The 15,667-nt window shown below is 40.7% G+C and overlaps 1 protein-coding gene across 1 annotated transcript in view; it reads right to left on the bottom strand.

Annotated features, from left to right (window-relative positions):
- BCAS1 (brain enriched myelin associated protein 1) overlaps positions 1–15,667 on the bottom strand; it is a 109,639-nt gene that overhangs the window by 32,110 nt on the left and 61,862 nt on the right. Inside the window, exon 7 of the mRNA XM_058562448.1 lies at positions 8,353–8,529. Coding sequence (XP_058418431.1) covers positions 8,353–8,529 — 177 coding nt within the window. The remainder of the gene's footprint in view (positions 1–8,352; positions 8,530–15,667) is intronic.

Below are 15,667 nucleotides of genomic sequence, written 5' to 3'. Positions count from 1 at the left end.
CACTTTTTTGGTGACTGTGTGAGCTCCTTTCTCCAATACCAGACTTGCTTTCTTTCTAGATGAGATCTTCAGCTAGGACATTTATTTCTACTTATCTACTTCTCATATTGAAGCTTACCTGGGCACAAACATGTCTTTAAAAAGGATTGTGGCTTCTCTGGAAGCTTCTGATTGTCAGGAAATTATAGAACATTTGGAAGGAATTGCAGGTAGTGTAGCTTTCTTGGAATTACACCCCTTCTCCCTGAGACCAGTTGGATGCTATTTAATATTATGAACAGGTAAAGAATTAAAAGGTATTTTAAAAGCCAGACCTTTTCAAAGCTGACGCACAAGAGTTTCAAGAGTCAATATACTGTCTATGTTAGGCTGAGAGAACCCTCCCACTATTTAAGAACACTGGTTTTAGTTTTTCAAACCCTCTTTCCTGTCCCAGTTGGTTGTAATGAGATGAGTTTGTGTCTTTGGTTTCCTGTGTCTAGAAAGTTCTCAGCCATTGATCGCTCACTGTATTCCAGAGGAAGCTGGGAACTTGATGCAGGTGCTGATTAGGAGCAGAAAGACCTACTTCTGGACACTGATGTTTCCATCATCTTCATTATGATTTCAGACTTCCAGATCTTTCTGAGGTTTCAAAAATTGGCATTATAAATATTGTCTGTTCCAAGACAAATTGCTATTTCATATTTTAAAGTTACACTATCCAGCACAACATTCCTTATTTTGGGAATTTGTCCAGTTGAGCACTTCTTAAACTTCAACAGTTTGCATACCATTTGCACAATTCTTAACCTGCCCATGTACCACCTGAATTTACCTGATATTATTCTTTAAGTTGACTTACGTTTTTACTTAAATAAATATATTTTAAAAGAAAACATCTTATCATTATAGTGAATGCAATATCAATGTCCTTGCTGTAAATAGAAGTATGTATTCAAACAACTGCAGTGCATAAAACAAAAACGCTTATTAAATTCTAATTATTTTTAAGTCTTTGTTAAGAAGGGAGATCAGCAAGTGTTAGTACAGTGAGAAATGCCTGTTAATATCAAGAAGAGACTTTCTTCTTAATGTTACCAGAGGAATTCGAGTAGAGTGGAAAAGGAGATAACTGCATACTAGGTGACTGATCACATTTTTAGGGCTGTGCCCAAGGACCATTGGAAATCATTTTGCACATTTTTGTACATTTGCACACTGGCCTATGAGTGTAGCCTTGACGTCAACAGTGGCTGAAATATCCTGTTAGTATAAGGACCCAAAAATGGGTAATGAGAGGCGAGGTTCCTGTTCCTCTTTGGTATTTGGCACATGTAAAAGAAAACCTGCTCAGAACCCAAGTCTAGAGCATCTTGGACTGTGGAGTCAGGTTCAAACTTACTGTTTTAGTTGTACAACCTTGGGCAAGTTAATCACACCTCTCTGAGCCTCAGTTCCCTTACCCAAAGGTCGGCTATTAGACTGTCAATCGTAGGGTTGTTCTAAGGAATAGACACAATAAAGCACGTGAAGGGGGAGTCACGGCTGAAGCAGAGCCGAGACTCACCTATGTTGGGTGGCTGGGGTCAAGCCACACGGCTCCTCTTGGAATGTATACGAAGACCTTTGTTTACATGGGAGTTGGAGACACTGGAAGGTGTGTTTATGGTGGGGAGGAACAACTTGAACCACGTCTATAATTAGGGTTCAGTCCCCTATAGTCTCTTCTAGAAGTCAGAGTGTAGGTGGTGGAGCAGAAATAAAGATTTCAAGCAACGGACACCAGAAAGAGACTTCGCCCGTGGAAATAAGGACTCCAGGGGAACCAGCTACCCGCAGGGCCAGGTTCTGGGCAGCGTGCTGGTGGCTGGTACAGCAATTTGGCTCAGCTCAGCTGCCCTTGAGCTGAGTGTGCGCTGGGGAGAAGAGGGCTGTGTGGATGCTGCCGACGGATCTTGTTAAATAGTGTCACTCTGTGGCCCAAGCAGCTGCAGTGGGCTTCTCTTCCCGGAGCTGAGCATAACACAGAGGGACAGTTTTCTCCCCACTGCTTTGCAAGTGGCAGGTGAACTATGGCAGGCTTGTGAGGACCAACAGCAGGGACAGGTCAGGCGAATTGGCATGGATCTTCTCATTGGTGGCTCTGGTGGCAGTAGTGTGGCTCGGGAGTGGTCAGCCAGTAGAGACACATGGCAGCCCCGACTGATTCATGATCACCTTTCTTGGATTCCTAGAACTATTTGGGTGGGATGAGCAGGGGTGTGGATTTATTTATGTCCATCAGTCTACGAGAATCGCTGGTATTTATTTTATATATGTAAATCACTTAGCAAAGGCACTGCATATAGTGTGTGTTCAAGTAATGGTAGCAATTTTTATGAACACTGAGGAGAAGTGGCATAAGCTAGGCCTATTAGACCTATTTGAGACTTTTCTTGACTAATTCCGTGGTGTTTTTGAAATTTCCTTAAGTCTGCTTGGGGCAGATACATGTTTGCTCCTGAATGCCTTACGAGCAGACATTTTTAGCACTGCTCTTTGGTTATATTAGGTTCCAGAATTGGAATGGGATAGGGGATGACAAGGGTCTCAGTTAAAATCTCGATGATATGTTCCCTATAGCACAGTGGCACACTGACATTTGTAAAACAAAAATTCTAGCTCATGCTAACTTCAACCCACTGTGCTGATATTTTGAGATTTTTATTGTTCATATTTTGGACTGCATTAATGAGCCCACCCAGCTTGTAAACTTGGTAAGTGTGCTTCATAGGTCATGGACCAAGTTACAGACAGAAACTGAATAAACAGGGCTGAGGGCAGATTCCAGAAGCCTTCCCAAAGAAAGCTTCTTGCATGTGGTTTTTATCTTTTAATAAATATTCTTTGTTGGCTTGCATCTCTCCATCTCGTGAACATGCATCAGATGCAACTCTAAAGAAATGAAAAAAAAATAGTAATACTAACAAAGATAATCACAATGTTAACAACCCACATTACTGGGCTATATGTGAGGCAGTGGGTTATGTGTTTTACATTAGTATTCCATGTTGGTCTTCAAAACGGAAGCAGATCTCCCTTAATTTCTAGGCCTCTGCTCCAACAGCTGTTAAACTTTGCTCCTACCCCAAAACCATAGCTCCCTTTGAAAAGGTTTGAGATTCTCCTCCAGAGCTGACTGATATACTACAGTATCCCTATCGAACCAGTTCTTTGAGCCAAGCCTGGACCTCACATTTAATGTGTGTTTGTCCCCAGCGTGGTTTCCATGTGCAGCACACAATGACAAATGAAGGCCTCAGGCAACTTCTTCCTTTTCTCCTTATGTTTTCCACACAGCAGAAAGCCTATGAGCTGAGGAACCAGCAGTATCAGATTCCAATTCATTATTTTCCACTGCCAAGGAGTATGTTGTGATGGATAACCTCTGAAGTGGAGGAAAGATCACTCTTCCACACCAGGAATGTGTTCCGGAAGGGAATCTCAGAGACAAGAAGAAAATTGGACGGTGCTGCTGACGAAGTGACTCACTTCAAAGTCAATGAAAGAGAACGATTTAAAAGTGCAAGTTCGGTTTCTGCAGACCAAAAGGCTTTTATTAGGGTCTCAAACTCTCCGGTCAGAGGAACAAAATTAGCTTGGGGGCAAATCAGGAAACACACAGAGCATGGGATTTTCATTCAAATCTCAAAACCAGAAACACTTCCAATCTTCTTCAATGAACTGGACATCTGGCTGTTATCTGGTGAGTCTAAAAATTGTCCAGCCTCATTAACAACAACAACAATAACAAAAATCCAGTTCGAAATCTAAAGAATCCTGTTTGGAGATTAATATTGCTGAGAATAAGGATCTAAACAGCACATAAATCTATCAGTTTAAACGTGAATAACAAGGGTTCCTCTCCTTTGAAGAGCACATTCAATTCTTAAAAGAATATTTCTTTAAAAAACTGTCACATGGTAGCACTTAAGTCAACAGACACCCCTCCTGTTCTTAGCAGGTCTTCTGGAAGCATCATTTGATCATGTGACAGCTGTTCTGACTTCATTTATTTCACAGTAGCCCCAAGACCTCTTCTATCAAGTCTAGATATTTCAGTCCATCTTTCCAGTGTTTCTGTAATTGTTCACCATATGCCAGGCTCTCTTAACCAGGATCCCTGTGGATTCTGGGATTGAATACAGGATTTTGTATTTGAAACAAAAAACCCAGATGATTCAGAGGCATTTTTAAGTTCTCTTAGTCTATTTTGACCTACACAGACTGCTGCCTTTTCTAAACACCCATAGTTTGTAACTCGTACTCCACAGATTAACACCGGGTTCCCAACTTCATTGTTTGGAATGGGGCTATCACTCACTGAAAGCCAGTTACTTTGCATTCATTTTCTGACTCAGTCCTCCCAATAATCACGGAAGGTAGGCATCACTGCCTACTTTCAGAGCAGAGGAACGTGAGGCTTGGAGGGTTGAAGTCATCCGCTCAAATTCAAACAGCCAGTAACTGTCAGAGCTGAGATTTGATTATGTGTCTCTTTGGCTTCAGAGCTCACATTATTTTTCCACTCCATCATCTGTCTCCCCCAAAGGAGAGCAGGAAAAGAGCTAGTCCGAAGATAGTCCAAATGTATCATTTGCTAATTGTGTCCGTGCACACACTCATACACACGTGCATGTGCATGCATGTGTATCTCGTTCCTCCACATGGATTTCAAGTCTTTCGATGGTAGCAAATGAGTCATACACTTGTTTTGTACCCAGGATGCTTACTGTTGGCACCAGAAACCACACATAGATATTCAGGTCATGACCTCTGATTGTTCATACTTGAAGAAATGATGATAACACTGTTCACTGAGCACTTACTATGTCTCAGCTGCTCTCTATGTACAATTATTGGACTCTTATAACAACGCTGTGTGATAAACACTGTCCCCATTTTACAGGAAAGAAAATAGGGGCTCTGAGTGGTCCAGTAAATTGTCCAAGGTCACACAGCCCAATCTTCCCGACTCTGGTTGTTATGCAAGACTGGCTATAGACAAGATTTTTCAAGATCATCTGTTCCAAGTCTTTCATTCAACAGATGAGGAAAAAGAAACCCAAACAGGGTAGGTAACTTTCTAAGGTTCCAGAACAAATGGTATCCCAATTAACCCAGAACAAGAAAGAGCATATTTAGTCCAGGTAACTGGATTTTAAACATTTTTTGGCAAGTAACATAATTCGAAATTAAGTTTCTCAAAGGTTATTTTTATTTTATAATAAGAACTACTTCAGCAATCAAGATTATAAATCAAAATAACTTATAATTTTATATCCATTGTCTGTTGGGGAAAAATTCATTTCTGATGTTCATAATTGCAGACTTATAAACTTCAAAATTAGTTTGCTGAAAAGCTTCTCAATCAAAAGATGGGAAGGAGAACTTGGAGTTAGTTAGTGGAAATATAATTTTCTAGTGTTTCTTCTTGTTTGTTTTTCAAAATTTTTATAAGGATGATTTTATACACAAAGCTTATTCTAATTTAAAGAAACGAAAACAAAGGTCTTCATTTTGTTTCGTACTAGAACGTATGTCCCCCATGAGAATGTAAGCTACAAGAGGACAGCCATCTGTTCACTGCCTGGTACTTAACACGAAGTACTTAGCACAAAAAAACTCAGCACAAAGAAAGTGATTAAAAATACTGTTGAGTCAGTGGATCTTCCCTATTTTACTTCCATATAGAGCTATTCTTTCTGACTGGATGAAAGAAGGAAAGACAAGATTTACAAGTGATTTGGTTTTTAGTTTCTCTTAACTTTATTGTTTTTATAATCATTTAAAGGAATAAAGCCAGATAATCACGAAAAAACAGTGAGACTGAACTAAATGAAAGTCTGTCGCAGAGAGGTGAATGTCAAGTGGTCCTGCCGTTTATTTTCAATGGGAATAGCTTGATTTTCAAGAGGAACTAACACACCCCTGTCAGATCCCAAAGAAGGAAAGATAAAGTACTCAAGGTTTAGTAGCTTAGAAGTGTTCCCAAACTGGACGCTACAGAAAGATAAAGAGGTGGGCATGGTTAGTGCCTCAGCCTTCTTGAGTGCACAGGAAATAAATGACATAGGCGACAGCGACTGTTCATTGGCCACTTCTATGCTAGACATGGTGTCAGGGTTTTACCAGCATCTTTTCAGTTAATCTTCACTTCATTTCCATGACATAGGTGCTGTTATTATTTGTATTTTATAAATTAGGCAACCGAGGCTCATCGAGGTGGACTGCGACTCAAAGTCAGATCTGCCTGACGCCAACCCTTACGGATGTGTTCCTCCAACTTCTGTCATTTGCCGGCCTCCTATCTGGTTTTTGCCACATCGTATGCACCATCTGTGGCAGCCACGGAAGTGTGCTGCTCAGATTCCCTGCACGAGGGGCAGCCTCTGACCGTCATGCTGTCAGCATCCTTTACAGTGTTAATGCTGAGGCTGTGCTCTCCCTGGCTGCTCCCAGGCAATGACTGAGCACAGCAGGGTACTGGGCCTCTCCTGCCCGACGCAGGACTCCCCGTGTGGCAATCTCTGCTCTGGGATTCCCCACTGGTTCAGCACCAACCTCAATCTGAGGCTCTTCCCACCTTCTCCTCCTTCCTTCCCTCTCTCCTGTCACAGGTGTCAGACCCTCAGTGTGGTCTGCAGGCTCTCTCTACCTTCCCCTGCCCTCTCCTTTTTGTCCTTCACAGTTGTTTTCCTTCAATTAATCTCTTACGCATCAATTCTGCCTCGGTGTCTGCTTCTCGGAGGACCCAGATTTACTATTATTTACTTAATATCAGTACCATTATTCATGTAACACTTTTCTTTTAATTGGGTTATTATTTTTTTTTTTTGGTGAGGAAGATCAGCCCTGAGCTAACATCCATTGCCAATCCTCCTCTTTTTGCTGAGGAAGACTGGCCCTGGGCTAACATTCGTGCCCATCTTCCTCTACTTTATATGGGACGCCGCCACAGCACGGCTTGACAAGCAGTGCGTTGGTCCGAGCCTGGGAACCAAACCTGCGAACCCCGGGCCACGGAAGTGGAGCATGTGAACTTAACCGCTATGCCACCGGGCCAGCCCCTAATTGGGTTACTTTTTAAACTAAATACATATAGTCTCACCTTGAGCAAAATATATGTTAAATTGAGTTTAATGTGCTAGTTCTATTTTTCCGAATACACTCAATTTATATATATGTGTATATATATGATTATTTAAATAAAAATGTTTGACTATGAGTCACTTAACTCATCTCCCTTGCCACCAATATACACATGTAACTCATTTGAAAACTGTTCTCTACATTATATTGCTGATAAAAGATTTTTAGAAATGAGTAATTGATGGTTGTTGAGGAAGGAGGATTAGAACAGAACGCCAAATGACATCATCCACAGTTTTCATTAAGTACTAGAGTTTGTGTTCTGGGCAGAAGCTAGAAGGAAGATTTCTGTACAACAGGAAATAGACAGGAAAGAGTTTCAGAAATCCAGCTGGATTCTAGACCAGAGAATAGAATTAACACCACAGTGGCGTCTGTATTTATCACCTGCTTGCTCAATGTATGCCAAGTGGCATGGATGTTTTGATGAAGTTACTAAATTAGATTTTTCCAGCTCAGTGAATTACACCCCACCCTCTCACCCCTGACTTCTTGCTCATCTTTCGGCCACATTTAAAACAGGCAAGAGTTCTGAACATGTGTGGCAGCTGGGGTTTGCTCAGCAATGATGATCAAGGAATAGCTCTCAGAATTACTCAGCCCCACCCACTCCATTTTTCGCACGGCTCCTTGATTCTAGAAGAGAAAAAAATCAGACTGTGGTTTGCATTTTCCTATCAGAGAGCACATTGTGTGCCTGCCCTGGTGGTAAACTGGTGGGCACGTTTTCCAAAAGGAGAGTAAGACCTAATGGCTCATAACGACTGATTATAACTGACTGGGGAAAGAGAGAGAGCGAGCCCAGTGGTGGTCCATCTCACCAGGGTCAGCACCCTCAGAGGAAACCAGGAGGAAGCCAGAGTAATAAACCATTTTGGAAAGAAAATGAAATCATGAAATACCACAATTCTCTGTCATGAACCAGAGTCATTTCAAGAATGAAAAATTCTACTTGTTCATTTCCTTTTCTTTTCCATGAAACACATGTTTATAACATGATAGGCATTTCATTCTTCCCAGGAGGAAATTAGAAGTCTTCAACTCAATAGCTATTTGCGTCATTTTGGAGAAGAAAAAGAAACTCCATACGTTGTTGAGTATGTCGATAGGCCCAATAGAAATAATTTCTCAAGACATCCTTGCTTCAAATACTCTTCAAATCTGGAAAATAGGACTTACCTTTTTCCAGAACAGTTTGCCCAGAGGCAGAGAGGTGGGTCCCCCCTTTTCCTTGGCACCTTCCTTTGCTGTTTCAGTGGAGGGAGAATTCTTGGCTGCCCCTTGGGTCTCCTGGGGTACAAACTTGGCTTTGTCTGACTTGAGGTCGGCTGAAGTAGTGGGTGACTTTTCCGCACCCTAGAGCGTTAAAAAAATTCAAAATGATCTCAAGATCTCAAAAGTGAAAGATCCAGTTTTCACAAACACAGGCTGGGGTTATGCATGTTAATTTTCTTCATAATTTTCTGTATTTTCCAAATATTCTATGTGGATGTGAATTCATGTAAATCTTAGAAAAAATCAAGATACTTTCCTTTTGGAAAAAACATATATAGAAACCGTTATTTATCATGTTCATGCAAGTAGCTCATTAGGAGTCAAGGTGATCATAAGAGGCACTTTGCTGTTAGAATGTTAGTTCATATCGAGGCCATTGGTCTTCAAATGGTTTTGATCATGTTCCCATCAGTAAAAGCATTTTGAATATGCACCTCCAATACATGCATATTTGTGTGTGTTATAAACATGAATTATTTTACTAATCCAAATTAGAAATTAAAATAGCTATAATTGAAAATAGAAGTTCTGAAATTTTCCTCCCATACTCCACTCTGGGGATCACTGGTCTAGGCTATAAAGTATGTGTAAGGCACCTAGACTGAAATTCAGCAAATGGGTCTTGGGTTGGAAGGGCATCTAGAAAACCCATTTCTTCCCTTTTAGATGTAGGCTCCACATCTAAATTAGATGTAATTGAATAGATTGTAATTGATTTAAAATTTCAAATGTTATTCATTTGGTCCTTATTCTCCTCTCTTTCCCTCCTTTTCTCTCCCTCCTCCGTCCCCCTTCTCTCTCCCTCTCTTTTTCGCTCTCTTTTCTTCTCCCCTCCCTTTCCCTCTCTTCCATCTTCTCTCTCTCTCCCCTCTCTGAGTGGCTATACTGAGATCCAGTCCTCAGTGACTAGGCTGTTACTTCCCATGCTGTGCCACCTCCTGAATCTTGGGATAAAGGAAGAGTTAGAAGAATTATAGTCTCAATCTTTCTCGACATGAGTGACTATTGCATTAAAAATTTTAACACTAGGTTCAGCTGACCTAACCTCATCATCTTAAGCATCACTGTTTTATGATTTTTGTACCAGGGACTTGTGACACAAACCCTTAAATTCCAGGAATGTCCCATCTTTGACCACATTCTCTGACTAAAAGGAAAAAAAAAATCTAGCAGTAAAAATGGGGTGTGGAAAAATTCAAGAAGTTTGATAGTATTTTTGATGTTGTAAAGAGGCTTAGAGACCATCTAGTCCAATGCACGAATTTTCACAGAAGGGGAAACTGAGGCTCATGATCTGCCCAACATTAAAAAAGGGGCCTAACCTGGCCTCAGATCTGGACTTCTGGCTCTGACCTCGTGCTCTTTGCACGCAGCACGTTGCCTCTCCAAAGGGCGTTTGCAAATAACGTGAATTTTACTCTTTGACGCAAGACAGAACATCTTCTGTGCTGACTTTTCTGATACCAAGAGGGAGTCATTTATTGAGCAGATTCTAAGTTTGAATCAGGAGACAAAGGGCCAAAGTATAGAAATTACTTTTGTGATAATTGATCCTGAAATAACCCCAGTTCCATCTAAAAGTGTTCAAAACTGCATAACACCAGGATTTAAAATAACCTCTTTATTTTATAGACAGTGAAATCAAAATGGCTGAGCTTATAAGATCCTGTATTTATATGTGTCCAAATGGTCTTGGGCACCTTGTGCTGTTTTAGCTCTAAGTAGTAATTAAATTAAAGAGGAAGTGCCCTCCACCAAGTGGCTTGCTTTCTTTTTCAGAAAATATGAGAAAGCATTATTTATTCATTTATTCACAAAAAAGGCACTGAGTACCTTCTATGAGCTATGATGAGTATTAAGTGCTGGGGTTACATGTCCTCACGGAAAGAAAGATGCTAAGCAAATAATTTCACAAAAAAATGTAAAACTTCAACTGTGATAAGTGCTATGGCATGGGGTTGGGCAGGATTTGGTGCTTAAAAAGAAAAAGCTAAACCAGAGAAGTAGATCCAGTCACGATAATCAGGGAAGGCTTTACTGAGAAAGGGATGATGGGTGATTGGAAATGACCTAAGGGTGACTGGAAATTAACTAGAGAAGGGAGGAAGGGTGCTCCATGCACAGGGAACAGCATGCTCTGACACTGTTGACAAGGATCTGAGGGGTGGGAGGGAGGCAGAAAGAGCAAGGAGTGGCCAAGCTTGGTCACTTCCCAACATCAACCTCCCCTGCTGATTTCCTGGGAGAATCCCCATTTGCTCAGGGGTCCGTTTTGGACCAAGAACCTGGGGGATTGGGGCTGGACTCCTTTCCATTTCTAAGAAAGGGGCTGGTTTAAGTCAGTCATTAATCCTGTTAATGTCATTACAGCAGATGCTCAAATGCTTGACGACCACATGCTGTTTTGATTTAAAATCTGTTGCTCAGCTTTTTACAGTCTAGATGCTGAGTTTCTGTCCAGCTCACGGCTGCCCCTTCATATGTGCTCAGACTACTCAGCCAAAGCCACGTGGGGGGTTGCAAAAAAAGCCCCCTAGGTTCTGGAGTTCTAGAATTTCTCTGGGCCAGGTCCAGTTTACTTAATCATCACAGGCCTCTGGCTTGGGTGGTTTTACCACTTCATTTTGTCCCCCTCAGCCTCCCCTCTCCTGGACCATAGTCACCTCTTCAAGACACAATTTCCAACTTTTCGCTTTGATTTAATAATAACAATAAAAGGTACAGTGCCAGGCACTGTTCTAGGCGACTGAATATTCTAACAGTCCTATGAGGAAGGAACTAATTGTCACGTCCATTTTACAGTTAGGGAAATTTTGGTCCCAGGTGGTTAAAAAACTTCCCCATGATCACATTAATAAGGGGACAGAGTTGATATCAAAATACAGGGAGTCCGATACCCAAACCCAAACTCTTAATAGCTACTCTATACCACACGGCCTCCGACGAACCAAGGTCTCCCCACTCCCTGTGCTAGTCTACCCATCAAGGGATGGAACCATCTACACCACACATTCGCAACAAGAGCAAGATTATCTCCAATGGGAGGAGAGTTGGGAGGTGACATTGCCCTCGTTCTTGAGGGGGGATGTTATGAAAAATAATTAGATATTAACATCGTCTATGGCCCTCCAAAAGGCCACAGCACATAAACAGATATACAATATATCTGTTGTATTAAAATGTCATGATGGAAAGGGCAATTAGGGAGAAAATATCTAAAAAAGCTTCATGATGGGGAGGCGATAATGAGAAAAAGGTTGAGAAACACATCTACACTCAGCAGTTTCTACACTCAACAATTCTCTTCTCTTTGCCCTAGGAAAATACCCAGAGACTCTTGAAAAACATTACAAGGACGTAACTCTATTATATGTATAGTAATATAACTCTAATATATTTGCATAATTGTTTGTTGACTATGCATCTCCCTGGCCAGACTATGGGATCCTTGAGGGTAGGAGCTATTATGTCTTGGTCATCATTATAGCCCTAGCTCCCATCAGTGTGGCACTAGCTCCAATTAGTCTGGTACTAAATAGGCATTAACTAACTAACTAAATAATTGTATCAAAGGGACCGGAGAGGCAGACCCACACAGGATCCTGCCATGTCATATTTCCATCTACCCATCCTTACTGGGCCATGGAGTCATAGGCCACCATTAGTCTCTTCTCTCCCTGCCCACCCATCTCCTCATTTCCCAAAGAAGTGTCCCAAATGGTGTTCTGCCAGCATCAATTGAATTTATACTCTTGTCTGCATTATGCAGGAGACTACAAAAATTCTATCCGTGTCTTTTGGAGTCAATCTCATGGATAGGGTTGCCAGATTTAGCAAACAACGATGAGAATACAGGATGCCCTGTTCAATTGGAAGTTCAGATCAACAAAGAATAATTCTTTAGCCTAAGTAGGACCTAAATATTACCTGGGACATACTTATATTTATACTAAAAATTATTTGCTGTTTATCTGAAATTTGAATTTAACTGGGTGCCTGTATTTTGTCGGGCAACTATACCTATGAAATGTATTCTAATGTATTAGATTTGGAGATCACATATCAAATGACATTCCTTACCTTCTTCCACGTAAGTTTTCATCTGGTTTTCACAGTTGGGTGTGCGTGAAGGGAAGTGTTAGTAAGATGTAAACATTACACCAAGAACCAAAAAACAGTGAATGTGTGGCAGAGCTTATGAATCACACGAGCCAGCTGCTAACATTGTAGCTGCCTTACAGAGAGGGTAGGCATCAGGAAAATCTGAGTGGGGAGAGGGGTATTTCTGGGCATGGCAAAAACATTCTAAAACAATGCCTTGTCTTGTGTGCATGTTGTCATGTCCAATGTCTGAAGGACGTGTGAAAAAGCTTGATGCTGAGGCATTGCATGTAATTAAGCCAAGAAAAAAAGATTCAAATTCAGCAAAGGAAAGCTGACACCCTTATTATTTATAACAGTAAATTTATTTCATTTATTAATTCCAAGCTTCTCTACTTTTTTAAACTAAGAAAATTCATTTTATAGGAAGAAAAATTGAGATATAGAGAAATGAACCTAGGAATTAACCAGAATTGGTAACCATTGTATTTTTTTTTAGAGAAAAACTAGATGATGCTGTTTTATACTTGAATTGGCTTGAATTTCTCCTTTTCTGTCCTGGGTGACAATGAAATCAAGGAGGATGAGTGTCACACCTTCTATACTCACACAACGAGGTTCACTGACGCAATCTGGCTGGTCACTGTTAATGGCCCTATTTTCCTATCTTTTTGGATGACAGAAAAATCAAATGGGGAAAAGAAATAAATTATCCCAGGCATGGAGGTAAACGCCAACGAGATCTACCAAACTGCTGCATAAATGAGAATTAAGACTGTTTGGGAATTGTCCACTTACTTTACTTTTACGTAAAAAATAGACTGAACGTAACTCAAGGCAAGACCCTAAAGTCCTGTGTCTGTATTACAGAATCCCAGAAAGGGACAATTCCTCTCCATCTTCCCAGTATTTCCAGAATCCTATTCTACCCCAAAATGCAACTCACTGGCAGGACGTGAGCCCAATGATTTGGGGAAGCCCTAGGAATATTGAACTTGGGTGGTCCACTTATGGGAGAGAAGAGATTCTGGAAACATCAAACTTTGCAGTGCATGAAATGAAGTCATAATGAAATGCAGATCTGGTTGGGGAGTGGTCATACACTTAAACTTTCAAGGCCCCCTGTTCACAGAAGCTCCATTTGGGACTTCAGCTAGATTGCTTTGTAGGAGATCTAGGACATGTTTCTCTAGCAGTTACCAAATTGTCTCCAACATACAGTAGTACCACTTTTTAACTTCCCCTCCCCCATTGCAATATCTATCACTCCAACCCCTTCTCTCTTTACCGAAAAACGAGCCTGTATGGAAATTGAAGGCTGGCTTCATAACATAGTTTGCTTATGCAAATATAGATTCTGCCATGAGAACTTTCTTTGGAGCTTTTATTTGCATACACAATTCTGGGACTATAACATCCAGCTGGGGAAGTTTTTTAATAAGTTCGTTCAACTTAGTGGAGAATGGTTGATATTTTAAACAAATTTCCAAGCATGCTGGCCCAATTCAGGGATCCTTTTAATTGATGGTTTCAGACAAACACTGCATCTTTTTAGACGCTGGAAGAGTGAAATCTGCAAAACTGACATCTGTATGTCCTCACTGTCCCTACGGAGATAGAATTTGCTCTGCCTTCATTCATTGTTTGGTTCTGCCTGGGCTTTTATTTGGGTTCAGTATGAGTTTAGTTAATCCTGGGGATGGATGCAACAGACCACAGAAAGATAAAATTGTTATCTGGAGGTTAGAAAAGTATTTCCCAAAATATAGAAAGTGTACCATTGGTGGTAGCAGAGGTAAATTTAGGTTGTGCAGAGATTGGATATTAAATAACATTAAAATAGTGAAGGTGCTTTTCCTTTTTCAATTCTCATTTAATCTTTCTAAGAACATTCAGGAGAAAATCTCAGGGTAGTGCTGGTGCGTCTTGAACATTTCCCTACTGCTGGTTAATTGCCTTTTAATAAAGCTAGAAAGGGCAGTAGATTCAGAGCGTAACAAAAACGAGCTAGCTAGAATGGAATACCTTTTTTTATTAGCCATATTAATAGTTACCTTCCTCTTATGAAAAATTATCCCGGTTTTCCATGTATGATGTAATTATAAAGTTTCTTTTAAAGATATCTTTAAGTAGGAAATGAGTCACTTTCAATATAAAAATATCATGTAAATAATCATATATCTGACAAAAATGATGAAAGTTGGCATGCATACTTTCAACATTTGGGAAACACTGGGTTAGAAGAATAATTTCAGAACCCTGGTCCACACGAGGAAGAAACTAGTCTAAGATGTTTACAACTATGGAGAATTTCTTTTTTTTTTGCTGCAGAAGATTGTCTCTGGGCCAACATCTGTGCCCATCTTCCTCTACTTTACATGTGGGATGACTGCCACTGCATGTCTTGATGAGTCGTGCGTAAGTCCACACCCAGGATCTGAACCTGTGAACCCCGGGCTGCCGAAGCAGAGCATGGGAACTTAACCACTATGCCACAGGCCAGCCCCACTATGGAGACTTTTTAAAAATCATTGAAATTTGATTCATATAATCTTTAATTTCCTTTTAATGATCCCAGCCACTCAAGGCTCTATCTTCACTGAAGTGGAGCTGGGTGGATATGGAATGGCACTGGTATGATATGGTGAAGACCAGGGTTCTTTTTTTCCCTCCTAGTTTAACAAGATACAGACCTTATGCCTAAAGAATTTTCTGAAGGTGAGTCCTAGCCTGGGGCTATGCAGATGCTTTTTCTTGGTGCCTTTAGCCTGGGCCTCGGCTGTCTTCGGCCCAGCTTGTCCGTCACAGACATTTTCCGTTTTGGATGCCTTTTGGGCAACAGCAGTCACAGCTTATAACTTTGTTTTTAAACAAAATCCATTTTTTCTGTTGTTTTTAGGTGCATTAAAACACTTTGACAATTAACTGCTGGTGTATTACCCCCATCCCCCAACCACAAGACATCATATGAATGTTTATCTTTTTTAAACTCCCAAAGATGATTTGCTAAAGAGCATGTTCACAGTTCATTTCAGGTACACATTGATTTTCAACAGGGCGACCTATTTAAATGACCAGATTAACACAACTCCATTTGCTAAAGACAATGACAGGACAT

Source organism: Diceros bicornis, chromosome 19 (genome assembly GCF_020826845.1).
Source record: "Diceros bicornis minor isolate mBicDic1 chromosome 19, mDicBic1.mat.cur, whole genome shotgun sequence".
NCBI classification, from domain to species: Eukaryota; Metazoa; Chordata; class Mammalia; order Perissodactyla; family Rhinocerotidae; genus Diceros; species Diceros bicornis.
The sequence above is the reverse complement of the archived record's forward strand: the minus strand, read 5'-3'. Positions and strand labels throughout refer to the sequence as shown.